Source organism: Tympanuchus pallidicinctus, unplaced genomic scaffold, assembly GCF_026119805.1.
Source record: "Tympanuchus pallidicinctus isolate F22 unplaced genomic scaffold, pur_lepc_1.0 scaffold6, whole genome shotgun sequence".
Classification (NCBI taxonomy): Eukaryota; Metazoa; Chordata; class Aves; order Galliformes; family Phasianidae; genus Tympanuchus; species Tympanuchus pallidicinctus.
Genome location: NW_026294780.1, coordinates 43,588,701 through 43,613,479, shown reverse-complemented (window position 1 = coordinate 43,613,479; position 24,779 = coordinate 43,588,701). Strand labels below are relative to the sequence as shown.

At 42.4% G+C, this 24,779-nt stretch overlaps 1 protein-coding gene across 1 annotated transcript; it reads left to right on the top strand.

Annotated features, from left to right (window-relative positions):
• Positions 1-2,930: 2,930 nt before the first annotated feature.
• RUBCNL (rubicon like autophagy enhancer) lies at positions 2,931-23,836 on the top strand. The gene is made up of 15 exons (XM_052664567.1): positions 2,931-3,240; positions 6,016-6,124; positions 8,226-8,897; positions 13,172-13,257; positions 15,795-16,002; positions 16,638-16,742; positions 17,460-17,502; positions 17,887-18,019; positions 18,278-18,420; positions 19,050-19,114; positions 20,232-20,470; positions 21,218-21,279; positions 22,547-22,700; positions 22,827-22,917; positions 23,367-23,836. The coding sequence occupies exons 1-15, from the start codon at positions 3,172-3,174 to the stop codon at positions 23,477-23,479; spliced, it is 2,292 nt and encodes a 763-aa protein (XP_052520527.1). The 5' UTR covers positions 2,931-3,171; the 3' UTR covers positions 23,480-23,836.
• The last annotated feature ends 943 nt before the right edge of the window (positions 23,837-24,779 follow it).

The following is a 24,779-nucleotide window of genomic DNA, read 5'->3' as shown; positions in this document are numbered from 1 at the left end:
AATGGAAAACTGGAAGGTGTTCTTTATTCTTTCTTTGACCTCCTGAGGCCAGTTCTGTTCCTCCTATGACTGGCTCTGCTCCATCCTTCCTTCTTCTCTATAAATTCCACTGGTTAAAAATAAGTACAGACAGAAACTTGATTCTGCCTTGTAAGAACAATCGTTTCACCCACTCTGAGACCTTTAAGAAGATTTAATCAAATCTAAAGCATCAACATGTGTCAATTACTGTTCAATGGATGTTGCATAAGATTGGTAAAACACAATCTTGAACAGAAGATTGAACAGAGATCTTGAACAGCAATGGCTATGACGCTCACAGCTTGCGTTGCCACTTTTTCAGGCTTTCAGACTACAATGATTAAATGATGTAGCCACAGGCACTATGGTCTTTGGTAATAACATTTACTATGTATTTGTAAATAAATATATGCTTAAACTGAGCAGAATGTGCATTGTTTTTGGATATGTGCTCCAGTACTGTAATGTCTGCCAGAAAACTGAAGCTGTGGTTGCTAACTCAGTGTGCCCACAGACCCAGCAGCAGGTGGAGAGCTGAGAACAGCATCACAGCCGTCTTCCTTTGCCAGGGTACCAGCATCCTCAGCCATGCTTTGTACTGTAACTCAGACGCCTGCAAATCAGCATGTTTGGAATTCTTTAGGAGGTCAGCTGACCACCAATTTCCTGGATGTTTTTGGCTTGTGATAGTTATCCTACCCTTGTAATTATTTTGTTTTTACATGTAATTAATTTTATTCTTCATTTTGTCAACATACTGATGGTATTTTTAACTTTCAGCCCATTCCTGGCAGCTTTTTACTTGTGAATTATATACTTCTCAAACAGTAGAATTCAATTATTCTACAACATTAGCCCTAAACAATAAAAATTAATTTTAAAAGCCTTTAGGGCTTCTCTTCGGAAGCCTTCCAGAAGGTACTTGCCAAGATTGAACTACCTTAGCTGCATGATTAAAAATGCACCTTTCCCTGTTTTAAAAAGCAATTCTGCTCACTTCGTACAGTTCAGTACAAACATTGTGGAACCAGCACTGTCTTAAACTCCTGTCAGGAGCAACGCCTTGAATGCACTTAGCTAAGCACTACTGGAAAGATCATGGATGTTGGCTTTCAGTTCCCCACACTGCATCTTTCTGTCTCACTGAGCTATGTATTCTGAAGTTTACAAGCCATCAACTTCCGTGCCTGTTAAATGTTGTGGGAAGTACGAAGATTCCTCTGTAAAATAACATTCATATGAGCTCTTAATCCACGGTCTCCTCCCTAATTCATTTTTCCATTGTCAGTGAGTGTTTTTTGAGGGTTTCAGGCAGACTCCTTATTTTGCTATATGCGCTGTTTAGCTTGTTTTTGCCTGTTTCTAATCCAATGTTGAGTTGTTCTGGCATTAGGGCAAGATGTTCATGTGCTGTGCCCTGGCCCTTGCTGAGTTGCCCCCCTCCCCATCAGCTTTAAAAAGAGGCTGGCACTTCCTTCCTCTTTTTCCATGTGATTCTGCATCTGCCAAGTTTTTTAATGTTTCTGTTGGTGACGCCCACAAAAAGGATATAAGGCAATTTCTGAAATATATGTATATAATATTCTGAAATAAAACTTTCAGACGTATTTACCATTCTGCAGTGGTGTACTGCTTTTCATGCAGGGATTTTGGAAAACTTTAGTGGAATGCAGTACGTACTATAGAATCAGAGAATCAGAGAATCGAGGTTGGATAAACCACTAAGATCATCTAGTCCAACCATCAGCCCATCACCACCATGCCCACTAACCATGTTACTCAATGTGACATTTGCCCTTTTCCAGCTGATTTTTGCCAGGTTTCAATAAGAAATCTAGCAGAACTAGGAGTACGTCTGTAGCTTTTTCCTTACTAACTGCTCTCCCCTGCCTGGAAGTGGACTGAAAAGCAGCATTTATTTTTATACATAATGGTATGAAATTACCATTTTATAGCTGGGAATTTGAAATACGCAGCACTGGGTAACACAAAGACCAAGTTCAGACAACAGCTGTGCAGCCTGGCCAGCAGTGAAACCTATGTTTACACAATCTGAATCCACTGCACTATTTGCTGGCCAAGTCAAAATCTGTGCCTGAATCATGCCACTACAATATCAAAAGGCCGGCAGTGACTCCAGCGCTTCTGGAAGCTCACATTTTCAGCTGCAGCTCTGTTTTGCATTTTTGCTTGGTGCTTCTAGTTATTCCTGTATGGCATAATCTGGACTCTGTGTCCTTTCTACTTCCTCATGCTTTGCTATTTCCTAAGCTCCTGTGCATGGTTTTCACTTTTTTTTTTTTTTTTTTTTTTTTTAATGGGCAATCAGCAATTTCTGAGATCCCCAAAGAGAGCTCAGCTTTGTTTCTAGCCTAAAGTGGCGACTAGGCGCTGCAGTTTGCTAGCTTTGAGCCTCCTAAGACTCAGCGCCTGGCAGATGCCTCGACCCTTTTGCAACGCAAAAGGATAACTGTCTTTCTCAGCAACCTATCAGGTGCGATAAACTCTCCCCCCCAGAGGTGTGAGGGGTGTCCCGCTGCCTGCGTCCTTCATTCCTCCTCAGCCAGCACTCCTCATTCACACCCCATTGACATCTCTTCACATTCAGGGCAATGTCTTGGGTTGTTTGTTTTTATTTTTCCCCCAAATCGTGCAGCAGGACAGGCATTCAGACCACAGGGAGCTGCATTGGTGCTGCCGGCTGCTCTGTCTGCGGGAGGAAGAGCCGTGGCCGGCAGACCGCTTCCTTTCATTCACTGATATCTCACTGGCAGGGATTTATTTTATTTCGCTTCATTTTCTCTTTTATTTCGGTCAACCTCGGCAACGACTCGGAAACAAACAAACAAACAAACAAACAACCCGAAGGCAACAAGATTTGTTTTATTTCCCCCTATTTTTCCACAGGTTTGCTTCCCCTCGTCCTCAGCACCCCGCCGGGCACGGAGGCGGGCATTCCGCCTTCAGCGCCGCCCCCTCTCCAGCGTCCCTCCCGCCTTCCGAAGGCCGGGAGGCGGCAGCGGCAGTGCGGGCTGCCCCGGCGGGCTGAGCTGCCCGGAGCTGCGGCGGCAGGTGGGGAGCGGGGCCTGGAGGGGGCTCGGGGGGCCGCCCGACCTCAGTGCCCCGTTGTTTCGGGGTACGGCGACAACGATGAACGTGTCCCCGTCGTGTCTGTCCTTGCAGTGGCTGGGAGCATTCAGGCAGCGCGGCTCCGGAAAGGTGAGGAGGGGAGGCTGCGGCGGGGCTTCATCGCCAGCGTGGCTTTCGGCTGGGCTGAATACCGAGGTTTTAAAAGCAGGGCTGAATTCTAACGCGTTCCCGATATTGAGGAGGTGGGAGGAAAAGCCCGACTGCTTTATGTTATGGAGAATGTGGTTCACTACGTGCAGCTCTGTTGGCTTGTTTTCTTCGGAGTGTTCCCCAATTACTTGTTGCTGTTTGGTAGTTGAGTAGAAAGAGCTTTTTCTGTGGCATAGCTGAAGTCGCAGCATCCTGGAAGAAAATGGCAATCTTTGATCAGTATTCTCAGAACGCCGGTTGTTTGTGATGTGAGCTAAGAGATGGGAGGGATTCGTTTTGTTTTGCGGAGATAAAATCTTGAAACTCGGCAGTTCATGCCTGCCCATAATATCTGTGTGTTCAGTCTGCTGTCACAGAGCCACTTAGCTGCTGGCTTTACAATCTGACCGGGTGAAAAAGTGTGGTTTATTTTTAAAAAATTCTGTATTTTTTTTTTCCATTACTATTATTATTTTCAAATGAGTTCCTGTAAGAACCGTACAATGGCTTGGGTTGGAAAGGACCTCAGGGAGCATCAAGTTCTAACCTCCCTGTCACAGGCAGGGCTGCCAGCTGCTAGACCAAGTACTAAACCAGGCTGCCCAGGGCCCCATCCAGCCTGGCCTTAACCCAGGGATGGGGCATCCACAGCATCTCTGGACAGCCTGTTCCAGCACTTCACCATTCTCTCAGTAAAAAACATCCCCCTGATCTAAATTTCCCCTCTTTTTAGCTTAAAACCATTCCCCCTTGTCCTATTGCTATCTACCCATGTAAAAAGTTGATTTCCCTCGTGTTGATAAACTCCCTTTAAATACTGGAAGGCAATATTGGAAGAAGTATTTTATCAAGTGTTATCAGTAATATATGTGTAAAGTTTGCTTGCACAATGTTTTGTCTCTTTTAGAAAGGAAAAAATAAAGGCCCAATCAGATACCAAACAGATTATTTTTCTAAGTGCTGACACTGAATATTTGCAATTCAGCATGCTTGCTCTGAAGCGTTATTCTTCTATTGAAAGGGAAATGCTTTGCGGTTTGTAGTTTGGAAACTTCTGCTTTCCATGAGTCTGAGGGTATCTGGGCTAAATCTGACATCTAGATCACCTCACTCTCCCACAGGACCACGAAAAAGGAAACGTGGGCTGGCAGAGGGCAGCTACCCTTCTTGTTCCTTTCTCTTTGTATGGGATCACAGTGATCCCATATATGGTCCTTGAGACGCTCCTGCGTGGAGGCATCTAACTGTGATACAGTATGTACTTCAGAACCAGGCATCCTCAGGGTCAGATTGGATAAGAATGAGACCCTGGACAGCTTGATCTAGTGGCTAGCTGCCCTGCCCACAGCAGGGGATTGGAACTGGATGGGCTTTAAGGTCCCTTCCAACCTTAGCCATTCTACAAAGGAGGAAGGAGAGGTTAATGCGTGACCCTTACAAGGAATATGGATCCAAGTTGAAGGAGGGAAGATTTAGGTTGGATGTTAGGGGGAAGTTCTTCACAAGGAGAGTAGTTAGACCCTGGAACGGGCTGCCCAGGGAGGTTGTGGATGCCCCGTCCTTGGACGTGTTCAAGGCCAGGTTGGACGGGGTCCTGGGCAACCTGATCTGAATGTGTACGTTTGGTGGGCCTGCTAGGCAGGGGGTTTGGAACTACATGATCCTTGAGGTCCCTTCCACCCCGGTAGATTCTGTGATTCTGTGTGATTCTGTGATTCTGTGAATTTGCAGTTTTAAGCAGGAGACCTGTTGCTTTGACGGTCCAGGTGTACCTTGCTTCCTTGTGAAAGTATTTTAGTGTATCTTCCTTCCCTCGGTACCTGTGCTAAACTGCTTGCCCTGATTCAGATCATGCTGGTTTGTCAGTATGATTAAATCTGAAGATTGAAATGGAAATTGGAAATGCCATGACCACACAAAGCGAAGCGCTTATCTGCTATAAATCTGCTCAATCAGTTCAAATTTTTTTGCCAGCTTAAACTGGCCTGCAGTATGCTGGGTCAAGTATTATCCTGTTGTGTCATTTGCTTTGTGCAACCACCTTGCTGACGTCAACTCCGTATGATAACGGTATAACAAATTAGGCCGCCATGGGTGTGTGAGCACGTTTGATGTCAATTGATACTGCTGGGTGATCAGACAGCCTGGAGGTCAGGGCTTCGTATACAGGCCTTTCCTTCCAGCTATTCACTGCAGCTCCTTGAACTCCAGGTAGTGGTAATCTCTTCCAAGAAAAAAATAGAAATAAAACAGGTGAGAGAAGAAAGAAGTTTTTCTCTTTAGAGACTTGGTCTTATTTTTCTATCTTGTTATTTTGTAATTATTTAGAACTCTAGGCTTCACAGAATGGTCCAGGTTGGAAGAGACCTCAAGGATCACAAATGTCCAGCTATCCCCTCCCCTTTCCTCCCTCTCCCCCAAGAGCAAAGCCACCAAACTCCACATTTAATACTAGATCAGGCTGCCCAGGGCCCCATCCAACCTGGCCTTCAGACTTGGGCACTGAAAATCACCTGCTTTGCGAAGTGGCAAAGTGTAATGTGCAAAACATAGAGTTAAGATGACAGTGATCTTTATGCAGAGCATGCACTTGGTAAGACTGCCAGACAAGCAGCGGCCTTAGCACAGCTCCTTGTCCCCTGATGGTGGGGCTGAGATGTCACTACAGGATTACTGCTGTCCTATAACCAGTTTTTCTGTGTGTTCTTGTCCTAGTTAAGTGATGAAAGCCTAAAGGCGGATTTTACAGAGTCGGCATTTTCTTCAAATCTCTCAGTGAGGATTAGCTGTCTTGCTCCAACACCTCAAATTTCAGTTCTCTCAGGTATGTTAATTCATTCCAAGATGCCTCCTAGGGAACTTGACTGGTATTTGTAGTGCTGGTAAAAGCTGTTGATCTTGGTGTGAGCTAAACAACTACAGCCTTGTTGGAGATAGAACACTGCTAATTGGTTTTTAACATGGAACAACATCAAAGTGCATTGTACAGTTTGGAAGGAGTCATTTCTTAGGTTTTTGTATTACCATAATTACTCACATGACTATCAGTTACAAAATTGAGATATTTTTAATTGGAACCAAGCTATTTCTGGAAGTAACTTAAGATGTGTTGCTGGTGTTTTCTGGTCTGTTTTTTTTTTCCTCCAGGCTTGACAGCGCAGAAACCTGTATTACATTTTAAAAATCTGCTTTTCCTTGAATCACCTAAGAACATGTATTTAACAGATAAAGTCAGCACAGTAGTACGATTTCTTCTCTGTGATGCTGAGGAGTGAATAGGAAAGCTGTCAGAATGGCCTTTGTAGTAGGAGAGCATAGCAGAATTGGAGACAGTGTAGATAGACTAAGTGTTGTGTCTTGCACAGAAAACAAGTTTTCAGCTCAGGTTACAGTATTCCTGTACAATTGAAACCCCTGATAGTTATCAAAATTATACTTTTTTTCCTTAAAAGATCAAAATATACTTGTTTAAAAATCAGCTAGGTTTCATTTTCCCATTCCTGCTCTTCAACTATACCATGGCTGGCTGTGTTGTCAAAGTGCTTCTAGCACGGTCTACTTTGTAAATGCAGTCAACAAAAAATGCTGTTTTGGTGCTATTTTTACAAGAGCTTTGTTCCTAGTGGCTGATCTCAACCAATGTTAAAGCATGGCTTCACAAGGACAGCTATGCAGGAGCTCCCATAGCGCAGTTTGATCATGATGTTCCTAATAGTTAATTTTTTCAGTTTCTTTCTTGAGGAGGGGTTGCTGTTTGTGGACTTGCTTTTCCAGACTGCATGTTTTGTTTTGGATCCCTTCATCACTAAACTTTCTTATCTAAGGAGCAGTTTGAGCGCACGCTGGTTTCCAGGGGAGTTATTCATGGGGAGGTTTGTTGTTTTCCATTGAGATATGCCCAAGGAGAACAACGTCTGGGCAAAGTCTGCAGTCTGCAAGCTTTACTGCTTTTTTCACTAGTGGGGTTTGACATTCCTTGTGGTCCTAACTAACAACTCTTTGCCCTGGAAATGAATCCCTTTGATTGTACCTATTCTTAGAATTTTACAACAGCCTTATCTTCCCCGAAGGAGACAGTTGTTAGCTTTGTCGTGGTGTGGTTGATAGTTTCTTCTGAAGAGCACAGACTTTGTGTCTAATCGCTCCGTTCCGAGATGATGGCAGTTCCTATGGAGCTTTTTGTGGAAGGTGTAGGATTCAGGTTCAGTTTATTCTTGAATATCTGCTGATAGCAACGCACCCTCCTATGTCACACTTCTGTTGCCACTCAACACAGCTTTCCAATTTTTTTGTTAATCTCCAGTTTTGCAGTAGTCACGTAGGGCCATTGCACGCAAAGGCATTCCTATGAGCTCACTGTGACAGAACTGATTTCCTGTAAATGTTGCCACTTCTGCGTAATGGACTGAAGGTTACTTTAGCCTTTTTGATGGAGGAGTGTCTGACTAAACTGAAACATGCAAGCACGTGACCTTTTATTACTAGCTGTGCGTGTCTTTTTCTTGTCATTGTACTGATTCTGCATGTGTCTTGCTGTAATGTGACTTTCTGTTTACTGGCAATAGATCCAAACCATGAAAACAGTCTGTAGCAGGGCTTTAAGTTACCTATCTGTACCTCATCGAGGCTTGCAGAGCTAGGATGTTTCTGAGCATGCTGACAATTGGCCACCATTAAAGTCTTAACTGATGTTTGGCTAGAAGAAGCATTCTTTGCTGTTGGTTTATGACTTGGCCTTATCAATGATAGAATTGCTTCCTGGTTGCTTAAAGGGAAATCCTTGAAGCAGGACGCAGTGGTGTGTGTATTCAGTTCTTCCCTTTCTTCTCACTCATGCTGAAAATAACATGCATTTTATTCATGTTGTAAATTAACTTCTTTTTATTATCATCCCCTAAGTATCTTTCCCTTCTTTGTTTAAACAGATGAATACTCCAGGCCAGCTGTAATTGGACATGCTGGAAATTTGGCATCATACCCAGATAGTGCTGAAGCTATCAAAGACATTTTGGTGTCTGTTCTAAGCGCATCTGGTCTGAAGCCCTCTGTGCTGTCAGAGCACACCAGCATGCAGGGAGCTGAGCACCCTGACAGTGACCTGGAGCGATGGGAGGAAAGCAGCGATGGGGAGAACGATGACGACACTGACAGTGATTCTGCACATCACAGCACTGCCTGCACACAGACAGACGTTAGGTTTACACGGCACCGAGCCTGCTGGGACAATACAAACTGTGATTCCTCTGGACCTGCCCTGGATACTTTCTTTCATCCATGTTATTCTGACAAGGATCCTGCTACTTCCTCCCTGAATGGTTTCACTCTTTCAGACATATCCCCTTTGAAGCGAGACTGCTTTACACAAGTGACGTTAACGGGAGGCATTGTCACTTCAGCTGTTGTGCATCCTGAAAAAGAATGCCCAAATATTTTCTCTGAACAAGACTTGGCTTTAACAAGGCTTCCTCCGGATTCAACTGTTAGTAAGCCAACAAATCTATTTAAATACCCTGCTGCTTCAGAGCCTGCAAAAGTCAGCAATGCTGACAGCAGTTCTCCCAGTACGTCTTCCCAGTTGGAGCCATTCAGTCAAACAGGTAACTACATTTCATAGGTTCCTTATTGTTTTGAAATCTTTGTGCTAGGAATGGAAATATGATGTAAATGTATGCAGCTCAGAAAGCAAATGGTATCCTGGGCTCCATCGGAAGAGGAGTGGGCAACAGGAACAGGGAGGTCATTGTCCCCCTCTGCTCTGCTCTTGTGAGGACCCATGTGGAGTACTGTGTCCAGGTCTGGAGACACCAGTACAAGAAAGACAGGGAGCTGTTAGAGAGGGTCCAGAGGAGAGCCACAAAGATGATCAGGGGACTGGAGCACCTCTCCTACGAAGACAGGCTGAGGGAGCTGGGCTTGTTCAGCCTGGAGAAAAGAAGGCTGCGGGGTGACCTCATTGCAGCCTTTCAGTACCTAAAGGGAGCCTACAAACAGGAGGGGAATCAACTCTTTGAAAGGGTAGATAACAGCAGGACAAGGGGAAATGGTTTTAAGTTGAGGAAGGGAAGATTTAGGTTGGATGTCAGGGGGAAGTTCTTTACAGAGAGAGTGGTGAGGTGCTGGAACAGGCTGCCCAGAGAAGCTGTGGATGCCCCATCCCTGGAGGCGTTCAAGGCCAGGTTGGATGGGGCCCTGGGCAGCCTGGTTTAGTACTTGGTCTAGCAGCTGGCAGCCCTGCATGTGGCAGAGGGTTGGAGCTTCGTGATCCTTGAGGTCCTTTCCAACCCAAGCCATTGTACGGCTGTCTCAAAACCTCTCCAGACCCAGATCAGATTCTCTCTACTTCTTACCAGCCCATATGGATGTCTGTTCTGCAGACTGATGGCTGCTAATGAATTGTGTTGGGCCTCTTTCTGTTCCTGCAGTGTCACGGAACTCAACTTCACTAGATGCTGAATCCCAGAAGGATGGTGCAACTGAAACCTGGTTATTATTTTTTTTCTGCTGGAAAGAGGAAAAATGGGAAGGAGCAGTCAGCCTACCTTTGTGTTCTATTAAAAAAGCAAAGGCCTGGAGGTGACTCTCTGTTAAGCTCTGTTTCCAAGGTCTGATGCTTCCTAGCTGTTTGCTGAAGGCACCTCTCAGGACTCGAGCTGGCAGTGATGCCTCAAATTCCCCTCTGCAGGAATGGGAGCCTTTAATAGTCGGAGCTTTGCCATCTGACACAGGCTGCTGTCAACAGTCAGGACGGCGGAGATGCTGGTTGTTTGCTTCCGTTGGGTATTTTGTTAGCTGACCCAGGCACAAAGTGTTTGAAGCATGCCAGGTAGAAGCAGGGAGAAGGAAACCACACCCTGTGCTGGGAGCTGGGTTCAGCCAGTCATGCTGGTTTCTGGAGCTCAGTCTGGGAAACAGCCAAGGCTCCAAATGTCATCAGGGACCACAGGGCACGTGTATGAGAGTAAGTTGCGTGTGACTCAGGTTTTTGGCACAGGTGGGACGTGTCACAGGTTTCTGTTGGGTCAGTCATGCTCCTGCTTCTGTGCAGAGGGAATATAGGAACACAGCAGACAGGTGGCTGAAGAAGCGTGGCATTAGTTTACTAACATATAATCCACAATGCTGTGCAATAAGGCAGGCTCTGCATCAATCCTAGGCTTCTGTTCAGTACAGATTTCATCTTTCACTATTGCTTCTGGCTGTTTAAATCACTTCTGGGTTTTCCAGAATGGGGGTATAGAGATTGTGAAGTGTGATGTGGTTTAATTTTTTTTTCCTTTTATGATAGTCAGGACTATGAAGACAGGAAAAAGAATGGTAAACTGAAAAAGAAGTGCTTAATTTGAGGGCAGGAATGTCACAAAAGGCTCCTGCTGTTGGCCTTTTTGATTGTTTTTTTGAAGGTGGTGGATTCTCACTTTTGTTTCTTATTGGAGAACAGGTGGGGGATACTCAAGAAAATGATTTAAATCAGAATAAATATTTTATTTTTTTCAGTGGGATTTAACAAGGCAGCTCCTTCTGCTGATCCTGTAGGACTCCTGCTAAGACTTGTCCCATTTTCACACTTTTAAGGGCTGTTATGCAGTGGCCCCATGAGACCTTCTGGAAAGGCTTCCTGGTGCTAATGGGGAGTGTGTGACAGATTTGTTGAGGCTGCTGTGTCACAGGCATTTCAGGAGACTTGTTCCTGCATTTAATCATCGGGTATGCCAAGGTCATTTCCTTCTGTGGCTGTAAGCACTCCTTCCACAACCTTAGCAGCCTCCAGACATTGGATGGTGCTCAGGGACAGAAGGCAACCATGTTACTTTGAATCAGACCCAGAGTGAATCCTGATGTTGGATGCACTGGAATCCTTCCCTGTAGACTCTCCGTGCTGCTGGAATACAGAGCTGGCACAAAGCTCTCTCCCCATGCCTTTGTCTGGGAAGGAGCTTTGCCTTGCACGATTTCTGTGCTGCTCACTTAGTTGTTTCATGAGTCCAGAAGTCTGCTGCAATTCTCTATGACATCCTCCATTTGGCACACAGCTTCTTGGAAACAGAATAAAAAGTTTCACAGTAGTAATTGTTCAGTTAAGTGTGATAGTACAAGTTGATTCAGTGTTGAATGTGGCTCTGGGCAGCCTGGTCTGGTGGTTGGTGACCCTGCACATAGAAGGGGGGTTGAAACAAGATGATCATCGTGGTCCTTTTCAACCCAGGCCATTCTTTGATTCTATGAAAACCTGTCTGTAGTGATGTATTTTGTGTTTTAAGTGCTTTTACAAAATATGCATTCCTTATAATGGGTCTTTATCCAGTTTTCTGCCTGCTCTTACAGTTCTCATCCCAACTACATTTGCCTCAGCATGGACATGGCATCCTCCTCTATAGAGAAATGAGGGAAGCAGAGTAATTTCTACTGGTAAATCTTCTGAGGAAAACATAAGTGTCATTATGACTCCTGTTGAGATTCCCTATTCTTTTAGATTTTTGTCTGTCCCTGAAACCTTTTTTGTCTGCTTTTTTAGATCTTGTTGAAAATTCATTCTCACAACTTCTTCATTTCTCTGAAGCAGAAAAAAAACAAAACCCTTTAACTCTTAATTTTACCCTTGCTTACATTCCTGGGCAGCTTTAGTAACATGTGACATGCTGGAGCTCTTCCATGGTTTCAGAGAGACCCGTGTGTTCCCTTTTCCCCCTATGTCTGTGTGGCACCAGTCGTCATGCAGAACTGCATTTTCATACAAAACAGAAGTAAATTGTATATTAGATTGTGAAACCAGAATTGTTTTTCTGCTTTACACTCTTAAAAGGTGGAAGAAGGGTGAATAACATAAGCAAGAGAGAAAGCTCCATTAGATTTCGCAATTATACATAAATCATAAGTAAAGATAAAAAAATTTCTGTTTCCTTGTTTCTGCTTGATTTTAAGTAGGAGAATATTTCTTATTATAACTTATAAGAACATTTTAACAAGGGTTTTATCAAACTATAGGGTCTTTAGCCCTCAGGTACTTCTTTTCCAGAAATATGAACACAGAATAGGTATGGCAATAACCTGATTAGGTATTGAGTTTGCTTCAGTGATTAAAACTGTTCTGAAGAATCAGATCATCAGCCCCTCCATTATTTCCTTTTGTCCCTCCTTAGTGCATACAGCTTCAGGAAATAAGTATAATGTTCACCACCATTCTAGCAAGTTTGATATGCCATCAGTGAGTGATTTGAATATAAAACATTAAGGTATGACTTGACACCCTCACTGTTTTGGGAAAGAAGATTGTGACTACATTCATTTATACATAAAGCAGTCCTTGTTACGTTGTAAGTCTGCAGATAAAGATATGCCTACTTTTAGGGAATGGTGGAAAGTTCTTAATGGTAAGAGATCAGGTTTTTTTCATAGAATCATAGAATGGCCTGGGTTGAAAAGAACCACAATGATCATCCACTTTCAACCCCCTGCTATGTGCAGGGTTGCCAACCAGCAGACCAGGCTGCCCAGAGCCACATCCAGCCTGGCCTTGAATGCCTGCAGGGATGGGGCATCCACAGCCTCCTTGGGCAACCTGTTCTAGTGTGTATGAAAAACTTCCTCCTAATATCTAACCTAAACCTCCCCTGTCTCAGTTTAAAACCATTCCCCCTCGTCCTATCACTGTCCACCCTTGTAAACAGCCATTCCCTCTCCTGTATGCTCCCTTCAAGTACTCAAGGGAGCATATCCTTCAAGGAAGGATATGGTAACATAAAGACAGAATTTCCCCCAAACTGCTGTAGTTGCACAAGACCAGCAATGATTGAATGAGTGCTGTAAGTCTGGACAAAGATTCATCAGATATTGATGACTTATTATTACTAATAAAGTTCTTGTTATACCGCAGGTTCTGCTTCCCTTTTGAACATAAGTGCAGTACCCTTGAATCGTACATTGCAGGACATCTTCGTGCTTCCAGAAGACGTGGAGAAGGTGAGAACAGCAAAAATATATTCTAATAATGATATTTTCCATTTTTATAGGGATGAAACCACATGACATAAGGCATTTCTCACTAACTGCTGTCAGTTGCTGTTGCCTCTGTGGAGACTATACTGTCTGGTTGAGTTTAGTTATCAGAAAGTTCTTTTTTTCCTAATCTTTACAAATTCTGTGTTTTCTTCCTTCCCATTGTGAATCAACCTACAGACTTAAAATGCCCATATCTTCATTTGGTTTATCATAATTAAATTTTCTACATTATTTTAAGATAATAGTTATATTTTAGAACTTTTTGTTCCGTCATTTTCACAGAATCACTGAAGAATTGAGGTTGGAAGTGGCTTCTGGAGGATATCTGCACTGGCCTACCTGCTTAGGAAGGGCCAAGAAATATAGAATCATAGTCATTGAGGTTGGAAAAGGCCTCTAAGATCAGCCAGTCCAACCATCCACCTAGCACCAATATGTTTTCCTAATGAAATTCCACAGGGTCGAGGTTGATTTACTCTTCTGTAACTTTAGAGTAACTATACTAGAGCATGTCACAGTGAATTTTTTGGAGCCACATGCATATGGGTGGGATTTACACATGGTTTTACTGTCAGGAGGTGGGAAGAGCCCGTTTTCTCTTCTTTCCTTATGAAGAGCATGAGTGATTCCTATAAAAGAATAATAAAATGAGTAATGTGCACTGTAACTGCAACATCTGCAGTAGTTTAAGCTTGGCAGCCCAATTGAACCTATAAACAAGGATAAAGATGACAAGATAGTGCTGTAGCACTTAACTCTGTGTGGTAAATAAGTTCCTGATCTTTTCCAAAAATTGGAAATGGGAAACACTTGAGAAGAGAGGATAGTGTGTACAATTAACTGTAGTGTAATTACAGTAATTCTAGTTGTAGCCTAGAAAAGTTGATTTTCCTGGACAATAGAAATGTATTTAATCCCATGTCCTGGGCCCAAGAAATAATCTTTGTGTTCAGCATGGGTTTTACTGGAATGGTAAGTTCTGCATTTGATTTGAAGCTCTCAGAGTCCCTAAGGTACATTTAAAGGAGAGAATGTAAAAGAAAAAAAAACAAACAAATGAAAAATAGGTTTGTGATCTAGCTTTACATGTTGCTTTTTGCAAAAAGGTACTTCAGAAGGGAGGTGGTATATTTCTCTACCTGCAGTGTGGGTACCAACGCCAAAATAATTTGCTCTGTCACCAGGAGGCAAGGGAGCAGATTTAAAAACCCACTAAGGCACACAGAGTGTCAGAAGTCTGAGTGTTGTAGTCCTGTGCCAGGAGGGACATGGGCCAGATGATGTAGGAAAACATCCCACTGTGATGTGAGTGGGAGGGAAGAGAAATGGGAAGCTGAGCTCCTTCCCAAGGTGACAGACCCTAGCAGCAGGCAGAGCTGAAAGCTGATAGTCCTGCTGGGTATAGGAGCACCAGAGTCTGTATTGCTTCACAATTGCTCTCAGATAAACTCCTAACTGCTTCTGTCAGCAGGACGTGCTGGTATGCTATGCTCTTCCACTAGCCTGGGGTTAACCAATGTGTGCAGCAGCTTTTGGATCTTCACAACAGCCTCTTTTCTTCCTAAAAGGAAGAAGTGCATTCATTGCCATTTCCTTTGTTAATGGCATGTCCTGAGATTCACTGGAAGTTGACTCTGGAGAACTAAGCAAGCGATATTAATCAGCACTAGGTGAAAGATGGAAGTTTCTTTATACCTACAGAGACTTCTGAGATTAATGTGGACAAGAAGAAAGAATTTGGCTCTGGACAACAAGAATGCAATGGAGAGGTCTGCTGTGCTCTATAAGATTTTTAAGTGCCAGTGCCTTTCTTCATGCTTGTAGGAGTTGTCATGAATACTGACTCAAGTGGTACAATTCCCTGATCTTAAGTCACTCCAAGAAAATTTGAATTATTCTGCACTCAGCATCTCTCCCTTTAGGTACTGCCATGAGAGCTGAGAGGTTTCATTTTGAACAGTGCAAGTACACACAGTAGAGGGGAGAGAGGGAGGGTATGCTGAGCTTCCACACCACCCATCAGATCTGGGAACCTGCAGTCTGTTTTATAGCCTATCCCTTCTGGCTTCATGCACATTAGCATGCGTGCAAAACTGCTTGTACTCAATTGGCAGTGGTGCCATGACTTGAAATTAAATACACTGCATGGATTAATGTTTGTATATTAAAAAATGCAGTGTAACTAGAAGCCCAAAAAATGCCTACGTATTAATCAGTTAGGCATGTAATCAAGTTTCTTTTTATCTAAAGATGGGCAAGATAAAAGTAAATTGTGTATTTTAATCAAGGCTGAGACAATTATCTGGGCAGTTGCCTTTTGAGTATTGTCTCCAAATTGCCCTTGGGGTGGTTTTTTTGAGTGTGTGAATGAAAGGTGAAAGAGCTGTGCGTTTTCATTTCTTGAATAGGAAAAGCATGTGGAAAATGACATGTTTAATGTTCCCTTAAGTGAATACTGAATATACAGCACACTATGAGTGTTCCTATCTTGTGTCCAGGAGAACGCCCACTTCTTTGTTGCGGATATGATTATAGCATCCCTGGAAAAGATGAAGTGTAATATCCTAAGCCAGCAAGCAGAGTTTTGGGGTATGGATGAAACGAGCGGGTCAGATGGCAGCTATCACACTGATTCAGAGTTATCTTCTTATCCTGGAGAAAAGAAGTCTGATTCTTCTGTTGCCTCCACAGACAGCGGTTATGAAGGCAAGTTACTTCGTCTATAATGCAACCTTGTCTGACAGCCATTGCTGTTTATTCTTGTGCAAGAAAGTACCAAATGAACATGGGCATTGCTTGCAACCACATCCCCTTGCCAGCTTTTTTGAGTCACTCAGTACTTAAATCCTCATTTGCAGGATTTGAAGGATAGCTCTGTGCTGAATTCTGCAGTTTGCAGATCAGGCCATGCAATTGATTTGAGTGAAATTGCCCTGAGTATTCATGTATGTTTAGTTTGAGGCAAGTTGATAAGTGTTCCTGGCACTGTAATGCTCGTGTCAGCGCATGCATTTTTAAGTAGATGTAAATCTCTTGAGTAATACAAGACTTAGGGGTGTAACTTAAGTCTAAATGACAGCTTCTAGGGAAAATGAATGGTGTGCACTCTGAAGAGGCTGCTGTTAAAACTTTTATTTTAGTTTCAAGAAGCTTCTCCCTAAGAAGCCAGGAAACATGCTATGTGACGAGCTTCCAAGAATCCACTCTGTGCATCTATAAGTTGTTCTGCAGATAGAGGCTGTGTGCTAAAGTTTAGGGAAGCAAAGAAAAACTGTGTGTGTAATTGCAACTACTCTGTAGATGTTGGATAGCTTTATTGGTGCCTTCTTTGTTCTGGGCAGGCTGTGCCCTGCTGATGGGCAGCTCCTCAGTACATCTACCTCTGCATCATGAGGCTACTGGACTTCCTTGCCACAGTGACTCAGAGGATGAATATGTCATTATTGGTAAGACTTTAATTGCAAAAACAGCTTTATTGTTCAACTGAGTATGTTGCATCACTTGGAAAATTTATTGACTTAGTAAGTGCAGAGATTGAATGGCAAAATGGAAGGAGCTGTGTAGGTGTGAGTCTTGGTAGAAAACATGCAGAAACCCCTGAGTGGTGCAGGATTTCCTCTCTATAAATGAAATGTCTTTGATTACAGCTGTGCTTAAAGCAAATTTGGGTGAGCAAATGTGGAATGTGATGTAGCAGTATCATTTGGGAGAATTTAGGACATTATGTTATCAGTTTAACTAGAAAATGATTAGGTTTTAGGCAGCTCTACCTCTTATCTTGCACTAGAGCAGACTATCACTGTGCCTTTAATTTACAGTGTTCTGCTCTTCTTCAGGGAACCCAATTTTTCTCTGCTTGCCTTCTGGTTTTTACATATACAGAAATATGAACCCTTACAAGCAGCCTGGGCAATGTTTAACTTCCATCTTCCATCTCCTGTTAACAGATTATTATTATTTTTATTTATGTCATAGCTCTGCAGAAGATCAGGCTCCTTGTGCCTTTTTTACAACCTTAGGTTATTTCCCACATCTAACAAGGGTGCTGTAAAGATGAATGTATTTGACACCTGTATTAAAAGAGAAGATAGGTATAAAACAGTGCTGAGTAACAGAAGCTTTGTTTCATGGATAATTTGATAATGTTTTCTCCTTTACCACAGAACTTGAACACCTTGAAAATCTGTCTGTGACCTCAAATGAAAGGTAATGCTTTGTATTTCAATGTAATAACCCTTGCCATTTAGGCCCAGTGCAGTGGCACTACCTTTTCTGCTGGGCCTGGTGACTCTTCAGGATGGGTTAGGGAAAGGTGTGGGAGTGGAAAGTTAGGTACTCACCAAGGAAGAGGAAGGAATGCTGCTTGACAGCAATGTTTCTGTGGTACTTGGCTTCATAGTGCATTCATCAGGTCCTGGAGTCTTGCTGGAGGGTGGTGTCTGTGGCTCTTCGAGGGCCTGGGTGTATCAAAGCAAGGGAATAGGAATGAAGGGATGGGAGACAGCTCTTCAGGGATGCAGAAGAGGCAATGGAGTCATGCAGCAGTGTCATGCTGCCATTTTTTCACTGTCTTTATTGCTTAACTTTCAGATCGTCCTTTGAACCAGGCAGCAATTCTGCTGAAGCAACAGCTCAGGAATTGTGCAGAGCTTTCAGAAAACACTGGTTGCAAACAGAATCTGCAGTGCAACTGTCTGGGTGCCTGGGCTCATCTAAACAGAAAGTGAGTCTGAGCTGAGAACAGCAGGCTCTTTATTCGGTTCCCCAAGTAATTTCTCACTGCAGTTCTCTCCCTGTTATGGGTAGTGGGAAGCCCTTCTCTTGGGATTGATGTGAAGGAATGTAAGTGTGGGCATTGCATGCAGGTGAAAACCAAAGTTTAAAATCCTGAAATATAAAGCGAGAAGACTTCTGTCATTTAATGTATGTCTGGGTATGAACATATGGCTGTTCATCTTCATGAGTTTGTTTTACCCAATAGTCTGTGAAAGAAGAGATTCCAAGAGAGCTTGAGTCCAGTTTGAATCTGGCTGAAGAAATAAAGCTGCTGTCCAAATTAAGAGAATCTTCTGGCTGGTCCCCACCAAGATCTCAGATTATATTTAGCATTCACCCTTCAGTCAAGTAAGTCTAATTAAGTGAGTACTGTCAGTATAGCAATGGAAGCTTGTCTAAAACATGCTGAAATTAACAGAAGGAGCCTGGGTGATTTAATAGAAGCTAAGATTAGAGCTATTGCATGGATAGCATGGCTTTCTGCAGTGTCCGTCAACAGCTTTGGAAAGCAGATGGCATATGTTTCCCCTCTGTTGGCACACCTTGATTAACACGTGGGCACTTTTACACGAAGGGTATGCAGTACACAGTCCTGTGGGGAGGGGCTAAGGGGTTGAGGTGATTCAGTCTGGAGAAGTGAAGGCTTAGAGGGGACCTCATTGTTCCCAACAACTCCCTGGAAAGGAGGTTATGGTGAGGTAGGGTTCAGCCTCTGTTCCCAGGTAACAGTGGTAGGATGAGAGGTGATGGTCTCCAGTTGTACTGGGGGGCATTCAGGTTGGGTATTAGGAAGAATTTCTTCTCAGAAAGAGTGGTGAGGCTTTGGCACAGGCTGCCCAGGGAGGTGTAAAGTCACTGTCCCTGGAGGTGTTCAGAGAAAGATTAACTGTCCAGGAAAACTGTCTTGCAGGTTGAGGAAAATGATAATAAAACTGCATTTCATAGTGGAAGGTGTAACCATTTATCTCTGTATGCAGGAGAGATGCAGTGGTTGCTGCCCAAAACTTTACATGTGTTGGTTGTGGAACCCCAATAGAAAGCAGTAAGTATTATCACAAGATAAAAGAAAAAAAATATATTTGTAAGTGATAATCAAGCTATAATACTTATAAACATAGATACAGCACAGTTGTAAAATCTGTCTGAGCTAGCTGAGCTGTGCCTACAATAAAAGGGGCAGTATAGCCCACTGCTCAGAATTTGTTATTGTGGACAGAATAGAATACTTGATACTTGAAGTCCATGTGAGGCATAGTTAAAATTAGTGACAGTCAACAACAAAACAGGAAAAGCTACAAACAATTAAGCCTTCAGGCTGGAAAATACTATTTCTACAATTTACAAGAGTTTCTTTCAATAATTCTTTCTCTCTTTTCAACTTACACATTTCCAGAAGTCTCTAAAAGCAAGCTGTTGAAACGTGTAGCTTTGTTCTTTTGAGCATTTTTTGTTTGTTTGTTTTTTGGTTTTTTTTTTGGTGTTTTTTTTTTTTTTTTTTTTTAATCTTGATCACAAAATCCTACTTGTCTGAGGAGTATTTGTGGTACTTTGTGAGAACTGCTTGACAGCATGGTGATTTTCAGGTCTGGTAACCAGTCCTTATGTAAGAAATCTTTGAAATGGCTTTCGGGACCACTTGGAAGGGTCTGGGTCAGTTGACAAAGCAGCATTTGTGGTGGCCTGTAAAGTATGAAGAATCTGTGATGGCACAAGAACTTGAGCAAGCATGAGATGCTGAGAGAGATAGGAAAAAAAAACATACTACAGAAATGTAACACCAAGATCAGTATGCTTTTCTGCTCAGTGAAAGTATTTTGCTGCTCTTTTTTTTTTTTTCTTTTGAATTTGTGTTTTTTGGTGGTGTTTGTGTTTTGTTGGGTGAAATAACAGTGGAGTCTCTAAGACTTCATGGCGATGAATACAGTAAGTTCTGTTTGATAGATGTTGAAATGAGGAAAACCTTTCTTCTAATGCAAAACACGAACCACGTGAATGCGTTTACCACAATAACAACTCCTCCACTTTGAGAATAAATAAATACAAGGAAATTCCTTGCCCTTCACTCCATTAGATATGAGCTATTGAGACAGAACAAGCATACAGACAAAAGGTACGTCCCCTAAATATTCACAGTGTCATTGCTATCTATTTTCCTGCAGAATACATCAGGAGACTCCGCTATTGCGACTACCTGGGGAAATACTTTTGTGACTGTTGCCACAGTTACGCTCAGTCTGCAATTCCTGCTCGAATACTCATGAAGTGGGACTTCAAGAAATATTATGTATGCAACTTCTCCAAACACCTCCTGGACAGCATCTGGCAGCAACCGATTTTCAACGTGTCGTCTATCAACAAAGCCCTCTATACAAAATCTAAGGAAATGGACAGAGTGAGGGTAAGTGGCACAGATTTTCTTTTGTTTTTAAAGTTGTGGATCTGAGACTTTTTGGGAAGAGCTCTTCAGAGCTGGTTGTCCTTTGCTGTGTGTGGGGGGGAAGGAGGCTGAGTTGTGTTTTCTGCACTGACGCTTGTCTCATGTCCACTTTTGGGACTTGTCCTCTCTGCCCACAGATAATGAGGGAGCAGGGAGAAGTCTCCAATCTGTGCCAGAAGTTTCATTTCTCCCCATCTTTGGGAGGCATTTCCTTAATCGATTTCAGTTCACTGAATAGCTGGGCTTCTGCAGTAAATAACTGCTTCTGCTTGGCAATTGGTTGTTGGAGAGCTCCGGAAGTTTTGAATGACTCCATAATTTTATGAGCTGCTTGAAAAACACCCTTGACTCATCTGAAGGTTGTACTTGGTACAAGGAGGGCTGCTTTGCAGAAATTCCAAGCTGCCTTCTTGTCTGAAGAGACTGATGCTTGTTATTACATGGGTTTGGATCTGGCACCTTGGTGAGCTGATGCAGAGCAATTGGCAGTACCAAGAATTGTTTCTCTTGTCAGCGAATAAAAGTAGGCTCAGCATTCCTTGTGCCTTTATGCATTAGAAAATCCACTTGTTAAATTTTGTGCTGAGTGTGAAATTCCTTCTTTCCAATTACGAATGATATACTGATGAGTTCCTGACTGTTTTTTCTTACTTATAAGTTATACTCTTTCATTTACAAATTGTTTTGTTTCTTCTTTTCGTCTCGTAGGAGGCACAAGAACAGCTTTTTCATTTAAAGAAGCTTTTGAAAACCTGCAGGTTTGGTGAAAGGTACAGGCCATGATCATGCATGAAAAATAGCTTATAAAACATACATACATATGATAGTTGTAGAGTCGTCTTCTCTAGAGACATTTGAGTGCAATTTTCAATGAGCTAATCTGATAATCAGAGAAAAATCTGATAACAGAACTTCCTTTCCTCTGTTGCACTGCAAATGTTGAGTGAAGAGCAGCTTTTAAGTGGTAGCTTTCTGTTTCTCAGAAATCCTGAGACATTTAGTTGTGCAAGTTGAAAGATTTTTGCTAGGTATGTATTTTTGTTCCTGCTTTGTATGTCGTTGCTTGTCACTGGCTCCTAAAAGGCCAGATATTATCTTCCTCTCTGAGATTGTTTGTCATATTGAAAAACCAACAAGCAAAAAAACGAGATCAGTACATGTTTAAAGATTCCTTCTAGAAATCTGTCATATGCTCAGTTCAGTTTGTTGTATCCAAACGTTAAAATGAAAGTAGTAATCCAATGTGAGAAATGCTGGAATTTGAGAAGGCGTAAAGCTCATCTTGCTTATTGCTGCAACTTAAAGATATTTGGTGTACGCCTTCCCAAACTAAGGGCATAAACAGTGGTTAGACACGTGAGTGATGAAATCACCACAGAATTGCTGACATCTTTAAAAACAGCCATGAGCAAAATAAGCTTTAAAAGTAAGTTTTGTTATCGCTTCAAGATGGATTTTTTAAGAAAATCATCAGTTGCGTGTTGTTCATCAAAATGAAATAGATATTTTAATGTCTTTCTTCTGCACAACTTTGTGATTATGGAAATAAGCATTAAGATCTTCACTGCACCTTCTGTATTGGCCATATGTGGGACATTTTAAAAGTAATAGTTGTATTTTCGGTGTTCATGTTCCTAGCACAAGTGCAGATCACCTAGTAGCGATCTACATTGTATAAAAACCCTCATTCGCAAACAAAAAATAAATAAGCCAGGTTTATTGCACTGGATGTGGTGTGGGATTTTACGTGCTGAAGGAGGACAGATTCCTTTATATATTATTTGAAGATTGCTGGGATAACTGCATATTGCTGTGTGCCTAACGAATGCACACTTAAAATAGACATTTTATTCTAAGTCCCAAACCCTCAATTTTTGTTAATGTGATCTAGGATTGGGAGGGGAGGAGGTAGTATTTAGCAGGGATCTGCTTTGTGTGATCCCTGAGTGACTGGAGAAGTGAAAGAGGCTTATTCTGAAAATATACTTGAAAGTCATCTTTTATAACTTGATGTGGATTTTTTGGTTTTCTTTGCAGTGTACTGAAAGAATTTGAACGGGTCCCCAGCCATCTGACAGAGGAGCTGCATCTCTTCTCATTGGATGATCTGGTGAAGATCAAACGAGGGCAGTTACTGCCCCTTCTTAAAGAAATTCTGAAGAGCTCCACCTCTCATGTTGATGGCTGTGAGGTAAAAAAGAGTTGGTCCTCTTGGGTCCTTGGTGTGAGGAATAACCCTGTTGACATTCCCAAGTATTTATTTTTTTTTCTTGGATTAAACTTAAAAAGTAAACCAACTTTCTTCCCACTCTTGTAGCTCTGTCAAGCAAAGGGATTCATCTGTGAATTCTGTCAGAGTGCAGATCTGCTCTTTGCATATCAGATTTCCAAATGCAAGAGGTGCACAGGTATGTTCCAAAGCAAACACTTTTCCTCCTTCCTCGTGTAAAGCTGTTCCAACTGTTATTGTGGGAAAGAACTTGCGTGTGTATTTGAAAACCATGGATAGTGTGCATATTTGAGAACCAGCCTGTAGTAGCTGTCTTGCACCAGGAATTTCAGAGAGTGAAAACTGGGACTTGCCTGATCATAATTACAGCTGCAGGGGGAGGTTGGATCAGTGCTGTCCTGCTGCTATATCACATTTTGCCAACATTCATTGTAAATCCTGGGAATCTTACCAAAACATTTCATCGTAGTTGTTACAGTGGTTATTGTTGCCCTGGTTTTATGCTGCTTCTGTTTACTTTTACACTTGGGTGAACTAGGCAGGACATTCTTAAAGGAATGCAGCTACTGATTCTTTTTATTTTTTATTTTTTCCCCTGACTGTTAAACTGCTTGTGTTTATAAACAGAATGCAAAGCATGCTTTCACAAGGCCTGTTTCAAGGCTGGAGGCTGCCCCAAGTGTCTGAGGATCGCAGCTCGGAGGACGCTTTCAGAAACTCCATCATCGGTGCCTCTGTGAAACTGGATTCCTCTGATGATTGCTCAAAGCCAAGTCTTCAGGTGCATGACTAAGAATTGAATAATGTTGTTTTAGACATTACTATTTTTAATGCATGTTTCCTTTAGGGGAAAAAAAAGAAAGGAAAAAAAGAAAAGGCCTTTAATATCATCATCCTTAACAACTCTCCCTAAAGGAGTTTCATCTTTACTGGTGACAGAAAGACTGGATGTTAATTCTGGGAGCAGCATTTTGTTGCTGTCTTGTTCTTATATGTAAGATTTTTAATATTGTATTTTTGCCATGTGAAAATGATTCTTCTCTGTAATTATGCAAATAATGTATGTATAGATAGTAAACAAGTCTTGGAAATCCTTACCTGTGTCAGATTTTGGAAATAGAAAATGTAGTAAAATATGAAGTCATTTTCTTGTAAGATCTTACAGTACAAAAAGCTTGTCTGCAAGCTTTACGTAGAAGCTGATCTGAAGTTCTCTTCTGGCAAACACTTGACGTGAACTGTGGATTGTAAGTTTGACTTACTTGCTGACTTACAGCAGCTTGAGGTGGGTTTACATCTGCTGGCTGCCAGACACCCACCCAACTGCTCTGTCACTCTCTCTTCTCAACAAAACAGAAAGAGGAAGTAAGATGGAAAATCTCATGGGCCAAGTTAAAGACAGGCAGATCCTTTAACAATGTCACAGTCAAAACAGACTGAACTTGGATAAAATCAATTTTATGTATTGCCAATTAAAAATTGAGTTGGAGGATGAGAAACAAAGATGACAATACCAACTTCTCCCCTTCCCCTCATTTTTCCCTTAACATTACTCTTCATTCCAAATGCTTCTCTTTTTTTCCTCTCATCCTAAGCAGTGCAAGGGAATAGGGGTGCTGGTCATGCCATAACACCAGAAAACTGCTGCTCCTTCCTCCTCACACTTTCCCCTCCCATGGGATACAATTCTTCACAAACTGTTCCAACAGTGGGGCTTTCTCACAGACTGCAGTTCTTCAGGATAAGCCTGTGTCTGCCTGGCTTACCATAGGCCATACCCACTGTCTCCACCACAGTCCTGCCCAGAGAAGCCTCAGATCCTGCAAGCACATACTTAAAGCTGTGCTCTCTCCAGCAGGATGCTCTTAATATTTTGAATTTGTCGTTTTCATTTTGCATTTTATTCTTCCTCTCCCTGCCTTCTGGCTCCAGTATTTTGTAAGGAAAAGGCCAGCTGTCTGTAACCAGGCTCTTTTTAAGTCCACCTCCACGCTAGAACTCAAAGTATGCAGAAGTAGTGATCTTGCCAACTGTTCCTCT